The sequence below is a fragment of the Beta vulgaris genome, chromosome 8 (assembly GCF_026745355.1).
Source record: "Beta vulgaris subsp. vulgaris cultivar EL10 chromosome 8, EL10.2, whole genome shotgun sequence".
NCBI classification, from domain to species: Eukaryota; Viridiplantae; Streptophyta; class Magnoliopsida; order Caryophyllales; family Amaranthaceae; genus Beta; species Beta vulgaris.
Window position 1 is genome coordinate 52,247,501 of NC_079209.1, and position 20,324 is coordinate 52,267,824.

General features: G+C 35.0%; 3 protein-coding genes across 4 annotated transcripts; 1 reads left to right on the plus strand and 2 right to left on the minus strand.

Annotated features, from left to right (window-relative positions):
- Positions 1 to 586: 586 nt before the first annotated feature.
- On the plus strand, positions 587 to 3,889 carry LOC104901743 (uncharacterized). 2 transcript variants are annotated; one of them, XM_010689344.4, is made up of 4 exons: positions 587 to 996; positions 1,743 to 2,225; positions 2,662 to 3,060; positions 3,446 to 3,889. In XM_010689344.4, the coding sequence occupies exons 2-4, from the start codon at positions 1,757 to 1,759 to the stop codon at positions 3,676 to 3,678; spliced, it is 1,101 nt and encodes a 366-aa protein (XP_010687646.2). In that variant the 5' UTR covers positions 587 to 996; positions 1,743 to 1,756; the 3' UTR covers positions 3,679 to 3,889. The 2 variants fall into 2 exon arrangements, with proteins under 2 accessions (XP_010687646.2, XP_048490182.1); XM_048634225.2 differs by having other exon boundaries at positions 588 to 996; positions 2,665 to 3,060.
- A 991-nt stretch (positions 3,890 to 4,880) lies between these two features.
- On the minus strand, positions 4,881 to 13,542 carry LOC104901744 (hypothetical protein). Its single transcript, XM_010689346.4, has 6 exons — positions 13,206 to 13,542; positions 9,147 to 9,425; positions 8,881 to 9,054; positions 8,644 to 8,750; positions 6,931 to 7,265; positions 4,881 to 5,800 (listed from the first exon to the last, which is right to left on the minus strand). Exons 1-6 carry the CDS (start codon positions 13,362 to 13,364, stop codon positions 5,214 to 5,216), a joined length of 1,641 nt encoding a protein of 546 aa, XP_010687648.2. The 5' UTR covers positions 13,365 to 13,542; the 3' UTR covers positions 4,881 to 5,213.
- A 2,981-nt stretch (positions 13,543 to 16,523) lies between these two features.
- On the minus strand, positions 16,524 to 20,117 carry LOC109135796 (50S ribosomal protein L35, chloroplastic). Its single transcript, XM_019251369.3, has 3 exons — positions 19,722 to 20,117; positions 19,489 to 19,605; positions 16,524 to 16,800 (listed from the first exon to the last, which is right to left on the minus strand). Exons 1-3 carry the CDS (start codon positions 20,016 to 20,018, stop codon positions 16,726 to 16,728), a joined length of 489 nt encoding a protein of 162 aa, XP_019106914.1. The 5' UTR covers positions 20,019 to 20,117; the 3' UTR covers positions 16,524 to 16,725.
- Between the last annotated feature and the right edge of the window lie 207 nt (positions 20,118 to 20,324).

Sequence of the window (20,324 nt, forward strand, 5' to 3'; positions counted from 1 at the left end):
CTCTGCTTCAAAGTCCTGGTGTAATTAAATATGTTATGATTGAAAGTATTTCTTTAAGGGAGTGAAGCTGAAGAAGAGTTCAAAGTAGCAACTATATCGAGAGTATTTCTTTAAGGGAGTGAAGCAGAAGAATAGTTCAAAAAAGCAACTATGACACATGAACACATATACCTTTGACAACCAAATCATCTCCTCTAAAACATGATCCCAATGTGTTTTAGGACGGCGAGGTCCTCTAGGAGCTTCAAGCGCCTGGAACAATATAAAAAGCAATGTATTAGATTATTAGAGGATATTTTAGTCACTTCAAAAGAGGACACCACACCTCCTCCCTTGGCTTATATAATAGAGATATTAAAGTTTTAACCATTAGACCATGTTGTATTTAGTGTTAATATTTTAAAGTACAATATTAATAAAAGAAATTTTTCCTTACCCGAGACATAGTCCAAACCTAATAAGTAATAACTATTTTGCCTTTAAAACCGAATCAGGATTTTTTTTTATAATATTAAAATCCAAATAAGTTATAAGTTAACCACAGACTTTTTAAGTTAAATTAGGGTACACTCAACTCAACTTATTTTGATCTTAAATTAAATCCGAATCCGATTCCAATTAAATAAACTCAAATAATCAAACTTTAACCGAAATCTATTCAAATAAGTTGCTCGCGAGAACCTCAACTTGGCGGTAGCCACACATTAAAGGATTCGAAAAGGATTCGAAGTAAAAGAGTGAACGAGGGCAAGAAAAAAAAGGTTGTATGTTGATGGAAAGGAGGAAAAAGGTTAAAAAGGACAAACTAACCGACTAAACCGATACCTTTAAAAGGCCGCCTTTGATAGTTTTGTCAAACCCCCAAATCTTGAAATTCCCTGCAATTTCGACGCCTCTGTTTCGCTAACTCTTTAACCCCCTTCATCCACCTTTCTCTCTCTCTCTCTCCTCCTCCTCTACGATTTGCAGGAAAAATTCTTTTTCTTCCGCTTTCAGGTAATAATAATTTGTTTTAATTATAGCTTTTATTGGTTTTTCTTAGTTTATTTTATTGCTTCTTTGATTTTCTGCATGATGTGTATTTGATAATCGATGATTTGTTGTTTTTTCATCTGGGTATCAATAAATTATCACAACTTTTATGTGTAACAGATTATTTCGTGATCTGGGTGGTTGTTGAAATTTTTATTGAATTTTTGTGGCTGTTAATTTTTTTTTGTTTAATTATTATGTTAATTGAAGATGGGTAGTTAATTATTGATGTACTGTAGTTTTTATTTATTGAAGTTTTTACTTTATTGTTACTTCTAATATTAAATTGATGCTACTAGTTTATAACATAATCTTTATTGTTATGATAATTGATATGGTAATAAATTAATAATGAGATTGTCATTATTTTTACAGAATATATGTTGTTCCGATAGTAATATGTTTTTATGAGTTTTTACATGGCTAATGAAGAGGTAATTGATATTCATAAATTCATGGTTGTAAGTTCTTAGATGCGCCCGGGAGCACCTAGCATTGTGGACATGTACAATATACATGTGTCTGCGTGTGCATATAGGAAGCGCGTGCCCCGCATGTGGGTGCACAGGGTGTGTGACGTGCAGTCGTGCACACACCCATTCATGCGCGTATTATCTGGCGTGCAGTAGATTCTGATATTGTTGCAGTCTGTCATGACTCATGACAGTAGATTCTAATATTGTTGATACTAAATTTTTTTTTGGCTTCAGTGATCTGAGATACCATGTCCAACAGGAGGGAGAAAGAAGGCGTAAAAGAGAGACACGCTGGTGGTGGAGGCTGTGGATTGCCCTGTGAAAACGCTAGTACTGGTAGACTTACACGTTCTGGAAGATCATCTAATATTACAACAAGAAAATGCTCTACCTCTACTGTTCCTTGCAGTACAATTGAAATTAAGAAGCCAGATAAATCTTCAGAGGCTGCTAGAAAGCCTACTAAGGCCCGTGTATCTGTGACTGAATCCACGAAATCTGGAGCAGTTACAGTGCCCCTTGGTGTCTCGAGAGTGAGAGCGTCACAAGCAACTGCAAATTTTGCCACAAATGTGTCTCCAGAAGTTAAGCGCATCGCTGCTACTGAAGCTGCAAATGAGCCCCCAGCAGTTAAGCGCACTGCTGGTATTGTTGCTGCAAATGCATCTCCAGCAGTTAAGTGCACTGCTGCTACTGTTGCACAGAGCAAAGCAAGAGGTAGTAATTTGATCTTCTGTGCTTGGTAAATTGCTGTTTGGATGGTTAGTTCTTGTTTCCAAAGGTGCCGAAGTTGGAAGAGTTTTACCCCCTCCATTCCTTTTTGTTCTTCCTGTCTGGCATCCACAGTTTCAAATGCAAACTTTAATCATAGATCTTTGGTTATGTTCCCTTGATAAATTTTGAAGTTTGACTTTTCAAAACGCACATTGAAAGAGTTTTAGCAAGATCCCACATGATGTTTTCTCTGATGTGTTATGAAAATTAAAGCTGTTTGGCTCTGTAGCGAAACATTCCATCCAAAAAGAGCGTATAGGAATCGAGGGATAACTATAAGATGAAAATGTAGCATACTTATAATGTCCATTTAGGTCGAGTAAGAAAGTCTTCAAAAATCTGTGATCTTGTATTCAGATGTTTCTTTTTGATATATTAGCAGGCAGACAAGAAAGAGCTCAGGTGACTAGGACTCCTGTTTCTGAAGAACAGCCCAATCCCTATCTACCGGATAACAAGACAAAAGAAAAAACTCTACGCCCTCATCAAATTTGGAAGGAGAAATCTCAACCTGAGTCCACAAGTAGGAAGGAGTTCTCAGCAAGAAAACAGCAATTGCAAATTTCGATTGACAACTCAATGCAGTCCACTCAAAAAACTAATTCTAACCGTCACACTAACAAGTCAAAGATGCCTGCAATTCAAAAGCAGGTTTCAAGAAAGGAACCTCTACGTAGAGTTCAATCTTCTAAAGGGAAGCAGGTTGAACACAGAGTTTCTACTAGCTCATCGGATTTGGAATCAGAGAGTTATCTTGAACATCATATAGTATGGAATGGTATGTTTCTGCTTTAATTCTACTCGTGTAAACTATCCTCTTTTTTCGTTGACAGAATAAACATTTAGGAACAGTGAAACACCTTAGGTTGTTACTTTTCTTACCCTTATGCTTGTGTTCCCAAGTAATAATTTGTGGCATTCAAGATCAGTTCAATCATCATTTGTTGAACTAGGACAATATAAGATCTAGTGAATGGCTTGTAATAGTGGTTTATGTTGTTGGTCCTATTATCTAAAGATTTTTTATTTGAATCCTAACCCGAAAATTTCGATCTTGACATGTGATTAGAGTTATTTACCTCCACTTTATTTGATGAATAGCTGATCAATAAAAGTGTCACAAGATTATACTAACTATTATTTGTTATTTTTTGCTTTTACAGGTCTTGGTGAATCTGGTAACCTAATAGGAGTATGTTGCTGCCTATGTGAGGAGGATCTGGGGGTTGCACCATATGAAGTTGAGAGTGAGTGTGATTACGGGTTCTCCGCAATACCAATTGTAGCCATCCTTCCTTGTGGTCATGCCTTCCATAGTCACTGCCTATGGCTTGGTGAACTTGAAGGACCAGGAGAGCCACCTTGTATATTTTGTGAAAGTTTTGCGTCTTCTTGAGTAGGGATCACTTGCACCATTTTTGTAAATCTCGGTACAGCTTGTTATATAGTGTTGGAAGAGTTTGTGCAAGACTGCAAGTGCTTCGAAGTTTTGCTGTGCATACCCAAAACTTGTACAGATGATTAACTGCTTGAGTTAAAGATGTTCGGCTTCCTTTGGTTCAAGCAGATTACTTGTTTTGGAAAAAGCTATTATTGAATTTCTTCAAGTATGCAAGGTTTTTTTTTTTTTTTTCTCACCAACTAATACTAGATCTAGTGGCAAGGGGTGTGCCTCATGACTTTGTTCATGGGATCAAATGGGATCCAATTTCCATTACCACCAGGGGACATTGGTGGTGAGGATTTCTCTTTTTCCAACTCTTAAGCGTAATTCAACTAAGTATGACTCATATGGGTTGGATCCAGCTGGATTATTCACTTTATCCACCTAAAATCATCTACATTTGTTAACCTCCCTATCTCATGAGATTCCCCATTTACCATCTCTCCAACTTTTCCGTATTTCACTATCTTTTCTCTCCCTTACTTTCCATAACCCGCCAACATTAATTATATAATTTGATTTATCACATTAATTTTAGATAATATTAACTAAACCAAAATATGGTAATCATGCTATGTAATTGCCTTCTAATTAATCGAATTAAGTCGTTAATTGTATTACATTAACAAAAATGTTATTTTTAATTACTCTGGTTTAATCTGTAATTACACTAATTTACCTGAGAAATTACGAAAATTTTGAAGTGTTATAACTATGTCAAAATTGATCTCTATTTGTAAAGGATAAAAAATATGACCGTTGGTTTTTTTTTTTTTTTATATAATTCATTAAATTAAAAAAATTATTATCATTTTTTGTGAACGATAGTATGACCATTGAAAAAGCAAAAAAAGTAATGCCCTTAAACTAACGTGCTGCAAGTGTCTTAGTTTCCTCTTCAAATGTGACATTACACTTGATGACAGTCTCGGTATTCTGACCAACGTTTAATTGAATGTTCTTCGTAACTGTTGGAGTAGGTGATACTACACTTCCCCCTTCGACCTTCGTATTGATATAATCCTATTCTTTGCCTATGCAGTAAGAGAAATTCACTTCAAGAGACCTTTCATGACAGCAAAATATGTACAGATTTCATACAGAAGTATAACGTAGACGACCTAAAGGGAAAGCAAAAAAAAAAAACACTCCGATTCCAGAACATTTAACGATCGATGCGCCACGAATCTCAAGTTGAGATTCTAAGAAATACATGTATAAAAAGAAAGCTACATTCACATTTGCAGCCAAGAAACTAAAAAAAGAAGCTGTAATCTATCCCCGTGTGTCTGTTAGTTACTCTTTATACAGTTATTTACCGGGATTCATCATCAAACCAAATTTCTGAATCCCAATAATATACAAGGTGCAATACAACAATTTCTGTTTCCATATGAGATGACAAAGCAGCGCTTCTTGTGTCCCAAATCTCGAGAGAATCTGCAATACCATAAGCCATAATCAATGAATATAGTACACTTCAGGATCTACCGTGCTTGATTATCCCCATCTTCAGAAATGTCGAACAAGAACTTCGGTAGTGAAGCAATCCTAGGAAGGTGGTGAAGCAAATCCCCAAAAGAATCAATTCTCGGCATGCTTGGTGCCTGTTTGCAGACATCTCTAACAGAACCCTCAGCTGCAATTATGTCACCTTTAATTGTATTCTGATCCATTAGCTCAGGTTCATAGCTAGTAGTTTTTAGGTCCTTTGCCTCATCTGTTACTTCGAAAGTCTGAACAGGAGTGCCATCTTTCTGGAGGAGGGAGCACAAAGAGTTGACCCTCGACATGAGGGATTTCTCATCAGAGCATGGTGTGAATTGGACGTCACCAAGCAGGTGTTGAGCAATATCCTCCAGCATTTTAGTATGGGACTCAGATCCTCCTTCTGTACACTCGGGATTCTCAGAACTCATCTGTTCTGAAATACAATTTCCAATGTGATTTACAAGATCAGTCATTGACATAGACGGGCGAATTCCTCGCATGATTAGCTGCTCAACGCTTTTTGAGCCGTTCAGTTCGCCTGATTGACTACTTGTACTACCTTCCATTACACGCATATCCATCACTGAAATGGAAAGATTGAATCAGAAAAGAATTCAGTAATAATTGGTTTAAAAACAGAGAAAGCCACAAATTTATGCAACAATCAAAGACATCAACGACTTCTGAATTCTTGGGCAGCAGTAACTGAAAGTTGAGACATACAGATCGAGCTGGATGTCCCCAAGTTGAACAAACAAACAAAAAAAGCCATTACGCACTATGTAAAATTAACAGGAAGCATGACCACTGAAGGTATTACATTAAACCTTACAGCAATGTCATATAAACAAACTTAAAAATTGATGCCCAACAAACTATGTAACATGCACAAGAATTGTGAATAGTTTAAACCACAACGACAATTAAAACTATTGCGGATATGGGCCAGAACATCCTCAGCAACATGCCAAAAGAGCAAGTCAGTAAAACCCAATCCGATATGCTCTAGAGAGATCCAAAATTATGAACAAAAACACCAGCACAAAGGTAGGCGAAAATCACGCTGTTGTATAATCCAATCAGATACGATCTAGAGAGATTCAAACATCTTCAAATTTAAGGTGTTCATGACAGTAGCTCAATAAATCAGCTTATTTTTCTGGAAACAAATAAATTATTTACCCTTCTGAAATCAGTGTAGTAATCTAATATCACTTCCGCTGACTATTTAGAATCTCAAGCAGTTTGATACAGATACCGTTCTTTATATTATTATACCTTTCCTTATATGTATAAATTGTAATATATGCTGTTACAACTTACAAGACAGACTCCCCTGAGAAAAAAAAGTACAGAACTTACAAGACAAACATACATATAGGCAAGTGGTAACAAGCTTTAACAAGGGCAATTAACTGGTACAGCCATACCAGCAGTTCTGCAATGTTTGATCCAAAAATTTCAACCCACGATTTTTCTAATAAAACATGGAGAAAACAAAGTACATGCAACTAAATTCTCTTCTACTAATTATAATGGCAGTTGATAGAATGTTGACGATGAGAACAAAATCGAAGTGAAAGTTGACGAAGAATACGCACCAATTATAAAGAAAGCAGAGTCTCCAATATCATTAGAAACAAAACCACATCATTCATGATGCTATAAAGATCTAAACGCATGGAGATATTAAGAAAGAAGTAAAAACAATACCTGAGCTAGGGGATGTAGCCTCACGAGACAGAATCTCAGATGCTCCATTAACAGCATCCTCTTGTTTGACTGAGAGAGAAGATGTCTGGGATGCAGAAGGTGTTCCAACATCTTCAAAGATAGAGGTGCTAGGTCCTCTGCTGGTTTCTCTTTGATTCACACTATAGTTTTTACATTCATTTGAGTCATCAAAAATAGAAGGCTGAGAATCGAAGTATGGAGAATCGAGTTTTATTTCTGGTTGCCTGCTCAAGAAACTAAGACGCATATCACACTGAATTAATTTCTCAAAATGCTTGTTTAGTAGGCCATGAGGCACCTGAAGAAAATGCTTCCTGCAGCATATCAGTAACAATACATTCTGTTTAGGAACTTCATTAAATGAAAACGCCAACATGCAAAGTAATCGAATAGAAAGATAACACAAATCTAAGAAAATGAACTGGATGGTTTGTTCACGAGATTGTTATATCAGAACATTAAGTTGAACTAAGCGAGTCAGGACAGAAACTGGAAGTTACACGCTGGGGATAGTTTATTGTAGATTGTTATACATTATTAGCACAAAGAGAATGTCTAATTGCCAGAATATCATATTCTTACACCTGAACACTTCAGGCTTTCACTATGATCACTACCTTAAAGCAAACAGGTCTATTGTGTTAGCCTCAACAAATAGAAACAATTATCTCTATAACAGTGCATCCAGCTACCAAACAAAGAAACTCATCGAAAGATTAAAGAACAGCTTGTCGATAAACAAATTCAATCTCTTGCAAACTAGTTATGAGGGTAGAAGTTTCACTTCAATGTTTGTTCAGTTGTTTCCGAGATCCCAAATCGAACAATGATCACTTCAAGTTCTAACGACCTTCTGATGTCATACAACGATTCCAGAAACTCTTTATACTTTTAAAAGTTTTCCCCATTGTTTTTCTGAGGTTTATTCTTTCTCTTTCTTTCCAATCTAATTCTTCCCTGCTTACTCAAATTTTGATAGGCTTATATCCTTTCATTTAATATTTTCAGTTTCAATATTCAGCCACGAAGCAATAACTGTCTCAAGTTAATGAAAAGGCCATCATGAACCAATCAGAAAAGGTAAAGAAAGGAAAAATTAACCGAACATAAATGTTACTTCCTCTGTTTCTCTATAGTTGCTACTTTTCTTGTTTCCACGCCATCCACTACATTACTCTGATCAACAATATCTTTAATTACGCATACCAAAAATTATAAGAAGTTGATATGATGAAAATATGCATTAAGATGAGTTAACAAGACCCCACTTGAGTATGTTATTTCTCATACATAAAAAACAGCGTAAGTATATTTATAGCAAAGGATCTGTTTGAAAGTAATGAATCACCAAATTGTCCCAGTACATCGAGTTCCAAATAACCAGTTTTCAACCTGTCCGACATTTCTCCTTACACTTATCAAGGCACATAATTTTAGTTTATAAACTGTAGTTTGGTTATCACTTGTCATTGAAAAGGTAGATGTGATAGGAGTTAGCGAGTGGTGGGCAATACTTGAATATTAGAAAGATTAAAGTAATAGTAGGCCATGTCCAAAGATTGTATGTAAAGGATAATGCGGGAAGGATGAACGTGGAAAGAGTCGTATTCATGTGGGACGGAGGAAGTACAAAGAAGCCACACAATAAGACCTACAACAAACAATGCTAATCGAAGGCATAAATTGACTAACCTATGTAAGCTAGCCTGTCCATTAGTAAAATCTGCAGTAGCCTGCCAAAGTGTGTGTTTTCTTGGCTGAGGATTTGTCTCTCTAAAGAAAAGAGGTTGACGTGCCAGCTGTGTAAGAGCAACAGAAACCTTTTTCAGAATGAGAGGCCAAACAATGCTATCTCAAATAATAGGTTCAGGAACAACATTAAGAGAAAAATAAATGCAGTTGCATGAAAGTTGATACAAAATAGCATACCACTACGATCAAGGTTGCAGGTGCTTCATCTGGAATGTCTGCTTTCAATCCCATTATATCAGACCACTGGACTTCAATTTTGCTCTTAAGGCCCCCTTCAAGAATTTCCCAAACAAGTTTGTGCTTAGCAAAGTAACATTTTGCAACTAGATCTCCTTCATATCGAGAAGTATACTGCCAGCAGAAAAAAGTGTCAGCTACTATTATCCACCCTTTCAAAAAAAACCACATAATGGTATCAATAGAGAAAAAGCAAATCTAATTACCTCCCAGCAGCCTATCTTAAGTAAGGAAGCAGGAAAATTTGAAGCCTTGAGCTTGTCCGTAGCCCCAGGAGCACTGCCTTTGGTGTTACTTTTTTCTTGAGATCTGGAATCATCATCAGGGACAGATCCCGAAGTAGATGGTTTGCCTTGAGAAAGCCTCATTTGGATTAACTCAAGAAGTGATGGGCTCTTTCTCAGCCTCAAACCCAATGGACTAGGCTCCTCAAGTGGATTGTATTGCGAAGGCGGGGCTGGAAATATATTATTTCCAGAAAGAAACTGCATGTGAATAAACATAGAATTTAATGGATGTACCATTCTTAACCTTCTTCATAAGCCCTTCACATTAATTTATTCTAAATACTCGATGTGTAGCTAATAATAGTTTTTATTAGAAAATCTAGATAAAGTGCATCTGAGTGTTAGAATCGATTGAGATATTATTTTAATAAAAAAAGAATTAGGGACCTCTTGTCCCCACCCCCACCCCCGAAAAAAAAAGGAAAGAAGGGACCTCTCTTCTCTCTTCTTCTTTGACAGAATTACAGTACTAAATTTGACATGATCATACTTAATTTGGGATAGGTATGTCTGATTGGATGAATCTTTATTGTGTTAGTATATGTTGTGTTAGTATCTGCATCAGCATGATGGTGTAGTGTCCTTTATTACATCCAAATTCTACAAATAATTTTTCCAGAGATAGACTTAGAAAATTTTCCAAGTGGATGCACTATATGAAAAAATATATCTATCAAATAAACTACTCCCTCCGTTTCTTGTTAATCTACACACTTTCTTTTTAGTCCATTTTTTTAATCTATAGTGTTAATTTTTCTATTTTTGGTAACATATCATATCTACTTTCTCTTCTTTTTCCACCCATGTCATTCATTTTTTAATATTTTAACCCACTCTTTTGTTTTTCTCTCTCACTTTTCAGTTTCTCTCTCCACCTTTTGAGTTTCTCTCTCATATTTTTATACTTCCTCCTTACATTGGCCCACGTGGGTTCGGACTAATTTTAATACAAAATTCAAATTTAATTTTTTTATTTGAAATTGCAATTTTTTAAAGAAAATGAAAAAAAAAACTTTCAACAATTGTAATTAGCGAGGCTTTCATTATCGATTACATCATTACAAAAAAATAAAAGACTATCAATTTTTTAACAAACTATAGAGTTATACAAAGTCCCAAAAAGGAAAAAAACAAGACAAAAAGAAAGCACAAACATGACATAGACAAAAAAAAAAATGCGAATTAACCAAATTCATTAGCTTTTTACAATATTTGTACTAGGTGGGAGGGGAAGATTTATAGATAAAAAAAAAAGAGCTTAAAAAATAAAGAGAGGATTAAAAAAGAAGGAAAGAAAAGACCAAGGATATAATGCAGTAAGCCAAAAAGGAGAATAAAAAAATGGAAAAAAAGACCAAAGATATAATGCAGTAAGCCTAAAGGGACTAAGTGAGGTTCAAAAAAGAATGAAAAAAAAAACAAACAACCTTAGTACATTACAGAGATTCGAACCTGAGACCACATAATATATTGTAACTAAGCTATACCGCTGAACTGCAATGACTTTCAATGATACAATCCGTTGTGTTTAATATATATTTAATGTTCTTTTTACCCAGTTTCTTTGTTTTTCTCCCGGATCCACGTGGGTTCAGTTGAACCCACTGAACCCACGCTGGATCCGCCCATGCCTCCTTAGTTCTCTCCCAAAGTGAAGTGAGTAAATTAAAACGAAACGGAGGGAGTAATAAATAGAGTGAGGACTAAAAAAGGGAGCAATTTTGGTTCTTAAGAGTGAAGAAATATATATGCGCTATATAAGACTTGATCTTGTGACCTTTAAGTTCAAAATACACTTACTCTTTTTTTTTTTTTTGGTAAGAAGAAGTGGCCCAGACCAGAGTTGGTCTTAATGGGCCAAGCACTTGAGAGTAAGGGGGAAGGGTAAGGGGAATCCCTACCCTCAAAGTGCCTCTAGTGGGGATTGAACCCCCAACCTTGAGGTTGGAAAAGTGATCTCCTTACCACTAGAACTAGACCAAGTACTACTTGGTCAAAATACACTTACTCTTGTACTAACCACTAGATCACTAGAATCAGTGTAGTCTGTAGTATTTTATGGGATCTATTGTTTTCAATGATTTGTCAAGTGGGGGCACGTTCCCGCACTTCCTAAAGGGTGAATCCGCCATTGACTTCCCCCAAGCTCCATGCCAGTCACATCTCACAAGCCTGTTCAACTAGATATCACTAATAGTAACATTTTTCACCATTCGTCAATCACCACAAAACAAATTATCTATGAGATACCACTATAGAGCTTTCTTATAACTACATTCCTCATATAGTCGAGCCACTCAAATATACCACCTCAAATAGAAGCCAAACTGGCAAAATAATAATAACTAGAGTTCTTCCTCATACAGTGTCGGATCATGAGACAATAGAGTTTTTTTCTACTCCTAAATAATTTCTCTCTTGCTCTAATTGGGATTTTAAAAGAAAAAGAGATCTGATTGATCTTCTGCATAAATTATCTCGCAATTCTTCCTTGGTTGAATCGATTTTAGTGCTCAGAGCCTCAGACCATCCATTAATGGCGGTGGAAGAAGATGGTGTGAGAATAGTGACGGTGAAAACTCCGACGAATATAGCAGTGGTACAGTACTGGGGAAAGCAAGATCAAACCCAATTTTGCAGATTAAAGATACTATTGAGTCACACTTGATCCTAGCCATCTGTGTTCTACTACTATTGTTGATATTTCTCCTACATTTCATAAAGATTGTATGTGGCTCAAAAAAGTGGTGACCGTGAGTGAGTGGTTTTGGAGGGGTTTTGTGAGTCTGCACCAGTTGGTGCAGGCTAGCTGTTTGACATGGTGGCAGTTGGGATGGTGGGTCAGGTGGTTGATGGGCGGCAAGGCAACACTAGTGGTTGGCGGATATAAAGAGATAGAAGTGAGGTTTTGAACTCCATTCATGAAACTTGGAGATTAGAAAAGAGAGGATCAAGGATCAAAAGAATGTTAGTGGGTCAAAGAGAGATGATAATTAAGATTAATACACTACCGGAGTTATACTTCCTTCAGAACTAAGGGCATATTCTACATTTTCAAAAAAAAAAAGGTGTAGGGTGAATCATCAAAACATCAAGGGCATTAAGTGAATAGACCAAAAATCGGGGTGTAGTTGGTGAAATTCCGCAAACAAAAACTACACACAGAGGAGTCAAAAGAAATTCCCTTCACAAAGGACCCCAAGGTTTAAAAGATCTAACACCTTCTAGATGCATAATGTCCATTCAATAAGAGAACATGATATCAAGAACTTTCAACATCAACCATTATCAATTCCATATTTCCATGGACTAAACTAAATTAGTAAATTACAACTAGTTGGATGAAGGTCACGCACTATTTTACTGATGTGGTGACTCAATCCAACATAAAGGTGTCACTTTCACAATAAGCTGATTACAGTCTTCCAACTGAAAGGTTAAGAATTATATTAAGACCAGTAAACACCAACACAATATGAAGACTTTGGTGAACTCATCCAAAATGTGATTTATAACTCACTACACTAGTCATATTAAAATTGTGTTCGGGAGTTCATCTTCGAACTAAGAGGTTAAGAATCTGATTCCTAACTCACCTTCACACCTCCCTCGGACCTGAAATACCTACAAGATCCCTAACTTCATCGAATTCGATCATTGTTTCAATCAAAAACATTTCTCTTGCGCCCATTTTCAAAGCCAAAAATCCAACCACCAGTCCACCACGCCGAATCGCCAAAGATAGATAACTTCACTAATAACCGAGCTACTAATCATTAACTTCCACCACAAATGAATACCTAAAGCTATGCATTTATCTATATCAAGTAAAACAACAAACAAAGATTATTAATAGCTAATATCACAATAAAAATAACCCTAATTTCTTCAGTTTACACTACTCCAAATCTAAGTTTTCTCAACAAACCAACTAATCAAAGCATTTTTCCTCAATCAAATCAAAAACAAAGATTTAACCTGATCAGCAGACGAAGACTGTTTCTGCTTCTTATTAAAAGGACCATGTTCATCAACCAAAGACTCTTCAATCTCCAATTTCACCGAAATCATTTCTCCGGCAACCCCCGGCGGTCGAATCTGCCGTTGCCGCTCCTCGAAACTCGCGAAATGTACCATTGAAATTTCACAAAAATGGATGAAATCAAAATCGAAAATTTGAAATTGAAAATCGCAATCGAACTTGAAATCGAAAATCTAGTGCGAATTCCGAGAATCGGAGGAATCTTTTGTGGAAAAAATTCTATAAAATTGAAGAGACGGGTGAAAATTAGGTGAAGAGATTCGCAAAACCCTAGATTTTTATATATGGGGTGGCGTTTTCCTTCACGGAAAGTCAGGTGGGTTAGGGGTAAAATTGGAAATTCAAGTGTATGAAAACGGTGATGATGGGCACGTGTGAAGGTTTGGGTCAGAACTCAGAAGAAGAGGTTGTTTTGGATTATGTGGTTAAATTACCAAAAACACCCTAATTTGTTGACTTATTGTAGCTTTGTGTAGTTTGATTGTAGAAGGGTGTTTTAGGGATTTCAAGGAGTTGTTTTGATGGATAATTGTGGGACCCAAATGAGTTTATTGGGATGTGAGAGGAAATAAGGTGACAGATCATTGAATTATACAAGTTGGCAATGGTTGGAAACATGGAAACAAATGGATATGGTGTGTCTTGGATTTATAATTTTATTGCTTTTTGAGAAGTGGTTTTTTATGTGAGTTGTGAGATAGGAAAATCAATTTGTATTTGTCAAGTTGTGTAACTTTGTGTGTTGTGTATGTTTCAATGGAATAGAGGATTTGTGAACTTTGGAAAAGAGAATGATATTATAATTTTATCACTTTGTTGAGTATAGATATCAAGCATATATAGAGAATATTTCCAAAGAAATATTACTATCCCTTTGTTGGAAAGGGGATTGGTGAACTTAAAGTTTATCATTGTGTTTTAATATTTTCTCTCAAAAAAATATTTTAGTGTTTTTAGTGTAATTTTTCATAAATTAAAAAATGTTTGTATTTTATATTTTTTGTATTGATTGGTAATAGTTGGATTGTGAATTCATACTATCGAATTAAATTATGTGGACAACTATTTTTTTTTTTTTGATTCTTACGTACTTTCAGAGATATAAGAAGCAAAGGTGTGACTGGATCATCTTTTTTCAGGAATAACTATGCTTGTAATGGAAACGGGGACTGGAATATGCCACTAAAAGACTATATTGAGACAAAACAAAGATGGGCTGTCAAAAATGCGGAAAAGGTAAGATCTCTCGTGTTTAGTTGCCAACCTTGAGTATGGACCTCTGAACGGACTGTCGGTGATAAGCTGGAGTAAGGTGAGGATGATGTCAAGTCATCATGACCCTTACACCCTAGACGAATTTAGGACTTCCTCCTCACAAGGAAAATACCTAAATTATCAAAACTACAGAGGTCGCAAAAGGTATTATCGAATCAACGTCGTCTATCGTGTTGGGTCTGAAAATTAGTGACCCGATCCTGGAAGATAACTGACGACTTGATTAGCTTCTCGAAATATGTGCACAAATTGAATCTTGTGAAGGTGTTTTGGATGAAGCTCTTGATGTCCATAATGATGGTATTAATGCGTTGTTTGGCATTTGAAAGCTCTTTTCATTATGTTAATTACCACAATGTTATCTCCTTCAATAATTAGTTAGTAATTACATGTTGATATCCGTTTAATAGAATGTGTAGATTAAGGTGGACATTTTTAACCTGAAATTAACATGCTTTGACCCATTTTATTACTCATTTATGTAAATATCCTAAAAACTTCTGTTGGATATAAACAGTGAAAACATCTCCTTCAATGATCATGCATAATTTCAATTAAAATTGAATAGTGAGAAATATACTCCCTCCGTTTCATTTTAATCTACACACTTTGACATTTTACACTATTCATAAATTTCACTTTGACCATCATTTGTGATTTATAAGCGGATGAAAATATAGTCATGTGGGATCTTGTTAGATTCATCATAACATGTATTTTATTAATATGTACTTTTTATAATTTTTACAAATACAAAACTAAAGATAGATGTCCTCAAAGTTTTGCATTGGCATGCGTGAAAAGTATAAGTGTGTAGATTAAAATGAAACGGAGGGAGTATGAGTTAAACATGTTAAATGGGTAACTCTTATAATTAGCATGTCATGTTAGAGTTAAAATTTTCAACTTTTTTACTAAATAAACTAGTTTAAGACTTTGCTCTTGTCAACTTATAAAAATAAGTTTAAGCTACAATTAAAATAAGTTTCATATGTTTACAAGCCCGAACCCTATGGCTACAAGGACGCCCCAATATCTAGTGATGTTTTTTTGGACTTAAGAGGTAATCTGTGACTTGTGACATAAAGGTCAAAATGCAGTTTATTTATACTTCCACCAATTTGTTATAAATGAAACATCAAATATTATTAAAAAGGACGGTCTAATTTTAATATTATTTGTAGACCTAGTCATTAAATGAATTAAACTAGTGATCAAAAGAAATTAACTTAATCACTATTGGGCTAATTCTCTATTTGGGCTTATCATTACCTAATTTTAATTTTAATTTTAATTTTAAAAGTAGACGATCTCTTACAAGATAAATCCATGAAACATAGAAAAAGAAAAAGGAGACTCATATAATGAAGAAAAAAAATTAAATACCAAATATATTAATATTTTATTTATTTTAAAACGACATAAAATGATAAAAAAATTCTTCTATTTTAGAACGGAAAAAAAAATTCTTTTTGATAAGGTATAAAGATTACTTATGTTCATCTATTATTGTGTTGGCACTTTCATCACTTCATTTCAATAAATAAAGTCCATCTAGTAAATTTCGTAATAGTGAATTTATGTATTGCAGCTTTGTTTTGAAGAAAAACACATTTTTTAATTAGAAGGAATAAATAACATACAATTTCATTTCTTCCTTCTTCTAAATATTCCATCCTCCCCATTTCAACATATTCATTTTTCCCTTCCTCTAATCCTGTCTCACTTTCAACAAATCTACAATCATGTTACACGCAATATCATTTATAATTAAGGATACACAAATTATTAGAAGAGACGATCTAATTTTAATATAAAATGAGACCTAATTACCAAATGGATTAAACTAGTCACCGAATGAAATCAAAGCTAGTTGCTATTAGGCTAAATCTGTTTTAATATAAGGATTTTCGTTGCTTAATTTTAATTTAAAAATCATCCCTAATTTGATCCTAGAAACTGCTTTGCATCACTGGGCATACTCAAATTCAATTGATTACAAACAAAAAATTTCCTCAAGGATTTATCATACAATTACAAGAATGTGGTAAACAGAAGGGATAAGAACTAAAGACATCTTGAATGTAGATGATAAACTAGAATAAAAGCATGATGATAAACATGATTAGGATATTACAAAAGAGATTGATGATTTTCATAAAGTGGGAGATGTTGCCTCCACTAAAATTTCCTGTTTACTTTCAGGTATGGCAAAGCCCCAATCACATTGTCATAATCACTCCTATCAACTTGAACCTGTGCATAAAGTAGGGGAAAAGAAAGAGTCAGATTCAAGCACAGAAAATAAATATCAACACTGCATTGGCAAAACTTACTATAGGCAAAGGATAAAGGTTGGTTAGAATAACTAGTTTCTGTAACTCAGCAAGGGAAATCTCAAATCAACATTCTACGTCGAGATCTAGTATAAAACAGTCTCACAATAACTTGGGGGTAACTTTTTAATTTTGTTAATGGGTAAATTTGAAAGGGTCATATCTACTATAAGGTTGCACAAATCACTAGTTTCAGCAAAATCAGCAAGGGAAGAAAAAAGGAAAGCAGGTCCAAGCCGTCCAACGTTCACAAGAAGACCTCTGAAGAGACAATTGAAAATATGGTTAGTTCCTGTCCTCCCAGAAATATCTAAAAGCGAACGAGAGTTAATACAATGCACTTAATTGGTTATTGCTCCTTTACTAGCCAAGATTTAATCAAAGATAAAGAACTAATTAGGAAAGGGGCGGATGTAGCCAAGTGGATCAAGGCAGTGGATTGTGAATCCACCATGCGCGGGTTCAATTCCCGTCGCTCGCCCAATGGAAAGCAATTACACTGATTCACTCTTTCGATAAAGTATGAATGTATGATAGCTTTTCTAGGTTATCTTTACTTTCTCAACTAGCTTTTTTCTCCTACTACAGAAACAGAGATTTGGGATTTAGGAGGCTTGACAATATCTCTAATAGTGAAGTTAGGAGCGATATACATATGATTAAACAAGCTTCAAATTCAACCTTATTGATACTATAAGTACCAAATCTTACAAGAGGAAAGTGGTATTTCTGGAAAGAGAATTAGATTATTCTGAGTTCAAGGTTCATATCAAAGATAAGGGAAATAGGTTGTTAACTACAGAGAGCCTTTCTCTTTGAATTATATCAATGCTATGAACTGATATATGGAGTCATTACTGGAATAGCTTTATAAATTAGTATAGGGTTAGTCAGAAAAGAAGTATTATATATATACAGCTTATGTAAGAGGGGACGTCATGTCGAAAATTGATTAGTAAATTGGGTGAGCTTTTAAAAGTTCAATTGGGAGAGAATCAAGCCTCTCGAAAGCTTGAATATCATTTACATTTGAAATTTTAGAGTTCATTTTCTTCCATTAATTTCTCCATTTTAGCAGTATAAACTGTCCAAGCCACGTGAGTTCTTAGCAATCGACAACACAAAAAGTGAAGAAGGCACATAAAAGAAGGGTTGTTAGGCATACCAATACCAACCTAACTCTCAATAGTCAATACTAAAGAAGGAAAAGAGAGAAAAAGGAAGAAACCTAAAGTGCGAGACGAGATCATTTTATCGAAATAACGTGTACAAATATTATTTAGTTTTGGTTTCTCTATAATAGAAGATCCATTTTGGTTTAGACTTCAACATATTTGAGGTTCAGATTAGAAGAGGAAAAACTCCCTTCACCATCAGACAATAGCCACTTCTTATCTTTCCCCTCATGCCATTTCTGGCTCCCTACATGTCCACAGCCAAACTAAGGTAATGAAATACTACCCCACTCTTCTATTAACCCAACTTGGTTTCAGGCATTAAAAGATTGCTTCGTTATGTAAAAAGTCTAATTTTGCGATCTTACGCCTTAAATTGCTATCTCAAGCGTTCAAACAAGACACTGACAAAATAGATGGAAAGGAAAAGGTTGAAATAATCATTAACCCAAAAGGGTATTTATATTACATCATATAAAACCTAACTAAGGTAGAGCTAGGAAAACATATCCTAAACTAAATATAATACTAATAAATATTATCTCTAAATAAACACTTCTAGATAGATAGATTTAGGAATTATTTCTAATTCTATCCTAACAGGCTCCCTGGGGTAAATGTAATATTTCACTACCATTTCTCTGAATTCTATGAAGCAAATGAAATAACCAAGGTCCTTAGCTTTTCCTTTAAGCTTTGACTTATGCAACTTGACTCAAAAAAGCTATGAATTATACCACAAAGATATCTTAAACATGCATACTTAGCCTTCAAGCCAAATTCTCCAAACAGGAATTAATTGCGAATGAGCTAACTAACGAAAAAGCCACGCAACAATAAGCTCTCCACTCTACCAAGTAAAAATACTCGAAAAATTAGCCTCAAACATCATATGTCACGAGGCTTTCCGCATCATTCATCGATTTACATACCCCAAATTCACTTAACATTAACATTTAGTACAAGTCAGCTGTAGGATTTGCTAACTACAATTTACATTTAGCACAGCCAAAGGAAGTCACAAAACTCAAAGAAATGCAATCAACATTTCCTATTCTTATGCTAAAAATACTACTTTTGAATTGTTGAATTAAAAAAAAAAAACTTTGTCTACCCAACGGATAATTTATCCACTAAATACACATCAATAAATAAATAGTGGAGTCCAACGCGACACTATTAATAATTTTGTATTTGTCTATTTCTAGTGGTTAGCTTACCTAGTGGATAGATATATCAATCTCCATTAAGTAACATAGTTCATATAAACCCCAATTTAACTTGCATAGTAGCATATTGAACACAATCTTAAGACCAATATGAGTGTCACAGAACTAGTTACCTTTACCCCTGAATTACTCAAAATTCAGATAACAATGACATAAATTTCTGTAAAAAAATGCATCTTAACATAAATAAATTGAGACAATTACCATTTTAGAGAGACGAGTTTTCCTCTTAGTATTCTTCTTAGCAAGAAGATGCTGTTTCCCAGCTCTCCTCCTCACAATCTTCCCTTTTCCAGTGACCCTAAATCTCTTAGCTGACGCCTATAAAAAAAATCCAAAATTCACCCAATAAAACACACAATTAAACAAATAAAACCCATAATTCAAAATTCAATTTTTCAACGAAAATGAAGAGAGAGAAAATCAATTAAGGGAACCTTATGAGTCTTCATCTTGTACCCTTTAGCAGCAAAAACAGTAAAAGAAGGAGAAGAAGTTGATGTAGGAGAATCAACGGTTGAGATTCTGTTCTGGAGAGAAATGGGTTGAAGCACAGATGATGAAATGGAGTGAGAAGAGGTGAGTTTTAGAGTGTTGTTAAGGTGTTTGTTGAAATGCGTGAGAGAGATTCCTTTAGCAGTAGTGCATCGAGTTATGGGAGGAGAGAGAGATGAGGTTTGGAATGAGGATGATTTGAGTGAGAGAATTGTTGTTGTTGCGGAAGCCATTGCCATTGTTGTATTCGCCTCTCGAGAGGAGGGAGAGAGTGAGAGGGTGAGCTTGTAAGAGTTTAGTTATGGAGGTTGAGTTTGTGGATAAACAGATTATATGTGAGGAATTGAGGATATCATACATACGTGTCACATACTATGGCAGTTCTACTATGGCAGTTCTAAGGCTATGTTTAGTTGACCTGAAATTTTCTGATCTGAACTTATCTGATCTGATCTGAACTTATTTTTTCTGATCTGATCTGAACTTATTTTTTCTGAACTGATCTGATTACAAGATCTTATCTTTTAGATTTCTCTCAATATAAA

What these genes read in the sequence shown, in the direction of transcription:
- LOC104901744 (XM_010689346.4), bottom strand. Translation starts at nt 13,364, where the DNA reads ATGGTACATTTCGCGAGTTTCGAGGAGCGGCAACGGCAGATTCGACCG. An exon ending in TTAAGATAGGCTGCTGGGAG is followed by an intron (nt 9,055 to 9,146) that starts GTAATTAGATTT and finishes TTCTGCTGGCAG; the next exon opens with TATACTTCTCGATATGAAGG. An exon ending in CTGCAACCTTGATCGTAGTG is followed by an intron (nt 8,751 to 8,880) that starts GTATGCTATTTT and finishes GCTCTTACACAG; the next exon opens with CTGGCACGTCAACCTCTTTT.
- LOC104901743 (XM_010689344.4), top strand. Translation starts at nt 1,757, where the DNA reads ATGTCCAACAGGAGGGAGAAAGAAGGCGTAAAAGAGAGACACGCTGGT. An exon ending in TGCACAGAGCAAAGCAAGAG is followed by an intron (nt 2,226 to 2,661) that starts GTAGTAATTTGA and finishes TTGATATATTAG; the next exon opens with CAGGCAGACAAGAAAGAGCT. An exon ending in ACATCATATAGTATGGAATG is followed by an intron (nt 3,061 to 3,445) that starts GTATGTTTCTGC and finishes TTGCTTTTACAG; the next exon opens with GTCTTGGTGAATCTGGTAAC.
- LOC109135796 (XM_019251369.3), bottom strand. Translation starts at nt 20,018, where the DNA reads ATGGCAATGGCTTCCGCAACAACAACAATTCTCTCACTCAAATCATCC. An exon ending in ACAAGATGAAGACTCATAAG is followed by an intron (nt 19,606 to 19,721) that starts GTTCCCTTAATT and finishes TTTTTTTTATAG; the next exon opens with GCGTCAGCTAAGAGATTTAG. An exon ending in AAACTCGTCTCTCTAAAATG is followed by an intron (nt 16,801 to 19,488) that starts GTAATTGTCTCA and finishes CTTTATGCACAG; the next exon opens with GTTCAAGTTGATAGGAGTGA.